We start from the raw sequence: 4772 nt of genomic DNA, 5'->3' as shown, positions 1-4772 counted from the left end.
TCTTAACAATAGGAACCATCTCTATTATCAGACAAGCAAACAGCATTATGTTCTACCTGGTAGATAGGTTTATTGTTTGTTTGGTTGGTTTTTTTACCTCTGTTTCCTGTTTCAGAGAGCTGATGCTGGCTGCCAGTTGAAATATAATTGTTGCAATTTTATCCTGTGGATAACTTTAAATTTCATATAGCAGTCTGCCAAACAAATAGTATCCTGAAGTCATGGCTACTCCTAATCAGCAAGGACTGGCTTTGGGGCAGCAACCTATACATGTGATGCTACTGCCAACCTCCTAAATGAATTGGTTGCCTGTGGGGTCAGGATGCCTCGTGGAATGATAATTCAGCTTTCTGATTCTTCTGTGTTTTGTGAATATTGAAGTGTTGTCATGATTTTAAAAAGAACTAACTCCACAGATCCTTCTGATTTGTTCATACGTAAGCCAGAATACCAGTGACCAAGGAGCCTGTGAAAGCAAACACTGAAGTTACAGGCTTGAAACAGAAGTGATCCAAGAAATAAACCCATTAGATTAAACTGTCTTCTCTTAAAAATCATATTCTTAAACTCAATCTCATATCTTTCATACAAAAATCATAGTGTTGCATATGGTTAGGGCTACCCAGTCCATCACAAGACACCTAAAGCTTTGTTTTCAGCTTGCCAACCCATAAATGTTTGACCTGAGAAGTTTCACACCTGGGGGCTACTTCAGGCTGAATGCTTTTTAAAAAAAATTTTTAAGGGTTTACTTGTCCCAAAACCTTAATCAGAAAATTACACAGTTCGTGCATAAAATGTATATCCTGCACCCATTTAGCTGAGCTGCTCCAATTCTCTTTTTTTGGCAATAGCTTGGTGTTTGGCAAAAGGCTGCCTTGTGCCTTGGAAACAACTTTTCCTGCTCCTCTGAAACACCTGCTAAACATTCCCAAAATTACAAGCCTTTGGAAAATTTCAGTTGGTCTATGCTCCATGGAAATTTTTAGCTTGGTAGTAAACTCAGAGGGCCCATCAATACTGAACGTGCTCCAGCTGAGGGACACGGGGACTGCGCAACTGAGCAGACCCTTCCTGTCATTGCTCTTGCCAGAGGCTGTGGCCACTGTTGTGCTCAGTTAAACTGGAGAAGGGAGACTTTTGCCTCCAATTTTAGTGCTCAGTCTGGTCAGTTAAACAGTGTCAAGACCTTGAAACCAGTTGGCAGTGTCTGGATGTAACTGAATTGTTAAATTCTTATAGACTTAAAAAAAAAAAAACGTGGTCACATCTGAATTTATTACTGGGAATTGTCCCTTGCCCAGAATGACAGTGCCAGTTCCCAAGCTCCCACTGCTGCGTGGCTGAATGGTACAGATGGAGCTTCAGCGGCTCAGCAGCGCGCAGGAGAAAGCTGCTGCCTGTAGGCAAGAGGGGCAAAAGTGAGATCCAGGATGGAGCACTAATAAAGCAATTCTGGGATCAGGAGAGGAGGAATGAAAGTAAAAGAGGGATGCCAAAGGAGTCCAGGGCTGGGAACAAGAAGATAACAAAGGAGAGTTTAGGAAGGGAGAAAGGAGGGAGCTTGAAATTGTGCAAGGAAAATCACTAGTAATTAAGCAGGACAACATTCTCCAAATTAAAGAGATGTAAGAGGCACCGTGGGAGAAGTGACACTGCAAGCAGTCGCGTCACCCACTACATTCAACTGTGCTAACTGCAATTAAATAAAGCGAGAGACCCAAATAGTTTTGGAAAAGTGTTGACACAGAAAGAACTCCTCACATTTTAATGTTCAACTGTCTCACGAAGAGAGTTAAAAGGCGCTTACCATTCGCATCCAGGTTGGTATAAAGCCTTTGTACAGAGACATAAACCCTTCGCCCTGTACAGTTTGAATCAAGCAGTCCATGGAAGACTTATACAGCAGACCTCTGGCAATGTGCAAGGAGAACAAGTGCTGTTAGGATTACAAATATGCAATTTAAAAAAAATCCCCCCCCCCCCCAAACAAATCTGTATCAGATAAATTTATACAAGCAAGAGATCTTTTGTAAGTTCACTGGAGTCTCGTCAGAACTGAAATCCATTAAGTAACTGTGTAAGCTTAGGTGGGGATCACAACAAACGCCCCTGGACGCGCCAAACTAAACCAATAAAATGGTCGTCAGAAAGATGAAGAGCAAATTAAAGACTGAGCACTTCACTCCCAGTGACATCAGTGAGACTCGGGGTTTCCATTTTCTTCTGAAAAGTCCCCTCCCTGGAAGTGTTCAAGGCCAGGTTGGATGAGGCCTTGAGCAACCTGATCTAGTGGAAGGTGTCCCTGCTGATGGCAGGGGGGTTGGAACTGGATGATCTTTAAGGTCCCTTCCAACCCAAACCATTCTATGATTCTATGAAGTCAGTCTCTGAAGTGTCTGCACCTTCCCTGCTTGTCTCTCGGCTGGTTCATTATCCGGGTTTTGACCACGTCAGCAGGAGTTCCCAGAACAGCAGCTACCAGGCCAGAACAGCAACTGTCAACAGCAACAGGTACTTAAAGAAGAAACTGAAATTTATCATGACAATTGAAGCATCATGATTCTAGTTCTAATCATATATAATATATTAAAACAGTCATCATAAAATCACGAGTAATACCTCATAACTTAACATAATCTTGGTTTGGGAGGAGGCTTGCTGGTATTGCTCTTGTTCAGATGTCCTCCCAGCACCAGCTTCCCTCACCTCTTGGTGTAGTTCTGAGGCAGGGATAAAGGACCCACAATAGGCAATTTATGATATTGTTTCTATAAATCAAAATTCTTCATAAAAGAAATGTGGGGGTTGGTCTCTTCTCCCAGGTAACAAGTGATAGAATAAGAGGAAATGGCCTCAAGTTGCACCAGGGGAGGTTTAGGTTGGATATCAGGAAAAACTTCTTCACCAAAAGGGTTGTCAAGCATTGGAACAGGCTGCCCAGGGAGGTGGTGGAGTCACCTTCCCTGGTGGGATTTAAAAGACGGGTAGATGAGGTGCTTAGGGACATGGTATAGAGGTGGAATTTGTAGTGTTAGGTTCACGGTTGGACTTGGTGATCTTAAAGGTCTTTTCCAACCACTACGATTCTGTGATGATTTAAGGGAGTAAAAGCGGTTGTTCTGTAGAGTTTATATTGCTTATTCTTACGGTTTGCTAAAATTAAAACTAGGTTAGATAAAATGGTAGCAATCTTAGAAAAGTGAACGTTCCTGTGCCCTCACAAATGTATCACAGAATGTCAGGGATTGGAAGGGACCTCGAATGATCATCCAGTCCAACCCCCTGCTGGAGCAGGAACCTAAATGAGAACACACAGGAAGGCGTCCAGACAGGTTTTGAATGTCTCCAGAGGAGACTCCACACCCTCCCTGGGCAGCCTGTTCCAGTGCTCTGTCACCCTCACTGTAAAGAAGTTCCTTCTGAAATTTAAGCGGAACCTCCTGTGTTCCAGCTCACACCCATTGCCCCTTGTCCTACCATTGGACATCACTGAGAAGAGCCTGGCTCCATCCTCCTGACATTCACCCTTTACATATTTATAAACATTAATGAGGTCACCCCTCAGTCTCCTCTTCTCCAAGCTAAAGAGACCCAGCTCCCTCAGCCTTTCCTCAGCAGGGAGATGCTCCACTCCCTTCATCATCTTGGTGGCTCTGTGCTGGACTCTCTCCAGCAGTTCCCTGTCCTTTCTGAACTGAGGGGCCATGAGGTGTTCAAATGCATCAGCAAGGTACTTCTAGTGAGGGCAGTTTGGTAGCAATGGTTGCATCCTTTGTTTTGTGTTTTTTGTACAAAGATGTCCTCTTTGTAGGAAAGTTAAAAAGAAAAAAGAAAGTGAGAAAGGTGCATTTTATCAGCAGTGTCACAACCACAGAACAGGGGCTTGTGCTGGCATGGAGAGGCAGATCAAGCAGCAAGGCTGGAAATGCTCTGCAGCAGAAAAGGGGTAATTGGGGAATAGGGCACCTGGCAACACTGTGAGTCACGCTATTGTCCACCAGCGGCGTGTTCAGGAGCAGAAAGTGTTTCACTGAGTCATAAGTGGTCAGATCTGTAAAGAGAAAAACCAGCATTGTCAGAAGTAAATGGTGTCTGTGCTTTTCATGACCGACACAGGATGGAGGCTTGGCAAGACCTAAATTTCCAGTGCAGCTCCTCCCATTGGCACAGCTAGCACTGTGTCTGTCCCCAGTTTCTGATGACGGGTGTGGCATCTAGGTCCTGTCCTTAGACATGGGAGTACGTGCTCCCTTCTACTACCATCTTCTCTGATTTACCCTGCAAATGATAAAATGGATCCTAAATAGAAAATTCTGCAAAATAACTCATTAGCCAAACCCAGAAACATCACAATAAGGAGGGTTCTACCTCCCCCACCTCTGTGCAAGTGTTATAGAAACGTTAGAAACATTAGCCCAAAAGTAAATAGCTGATGTCATGGAAGTTATATTCTTCTGAAAGCAGAAATGAGTTACAGTGTCTGGGCAGCTGAATGAAAGACAGCGATCTGAAAGTTAACAGCAGACCTGGGTTACATTTCCAGTGTCCTCATCTTAAAAGTTACGAGCCCAGTTTACCAACCAGGATGACCTTCCCAGCACTTTGTAGTGTTTACAGCCCAAACATACCCAGTGGAGATCATCTCCCACTTGTAAGAGAGTTTGCTTGTTTAAGTTTACATGCTGAAACTGCACGTCAACGTTGCGTATGGAGATACATCCTTTAGTTACTAGTCATCCTATAGCCCTCAATTAACAGCTTCTGCTGCA

The 4772-nt window shown here is 43.8% G+C and overlaps 1 protein-coding gene across 1 annotated transcript in view; it reads right to left on the bottom strand.

Moving 5' to 3' along the window:
* Positions 1–394: 394 nt before the first annotated feature.
* SLC25A27 (solute carrier family 25 member 27) overlaps positions 395–4772 on the bottom strand; it is a gene marked incomplete at its 5' end in the record, with an annotated part of 7079 nt that continues 2701 nt past the window's right edge. The window contains 4 exons of the mRNA XM_010167113.1: positions 395–466; positions 1811–1913; positions 2406–2498; positions 3970–4054. Of these exons, the coding sequence (XP_010165415.1) occupies positions 395–466; positions 1811–1913; positions 2406–2498; positions 3970–4054 (353 nt within the window). The remainder of the gene's footprint in view (positions 467–1810; positions 1914–2405; positions 2499–3969; positions 4055–4772) is intronic.

Source organism: Antrostomus carolinensis, unplaced genomic scaffold, assembly GCF_000700745.2.
Source record: "Antrostomus carolinensis isolate BGI_N321 unplaced genomic scaffold, ASM70074v2 scaffold45690, whole genome shotgun sequence".
Taxonomy (NCBI): Eukaryota; Metazoa; Chordata; class Aves; order Caprimulgiformes; family Caprimulgidae; genus Antrostomus; species Antrostomus carolinensis.
The sequence above is the reverse complement of the archived record's forward strand: the minus strand, read 5'-3'. Positions and strand labels throughout refer to the sequence as shown.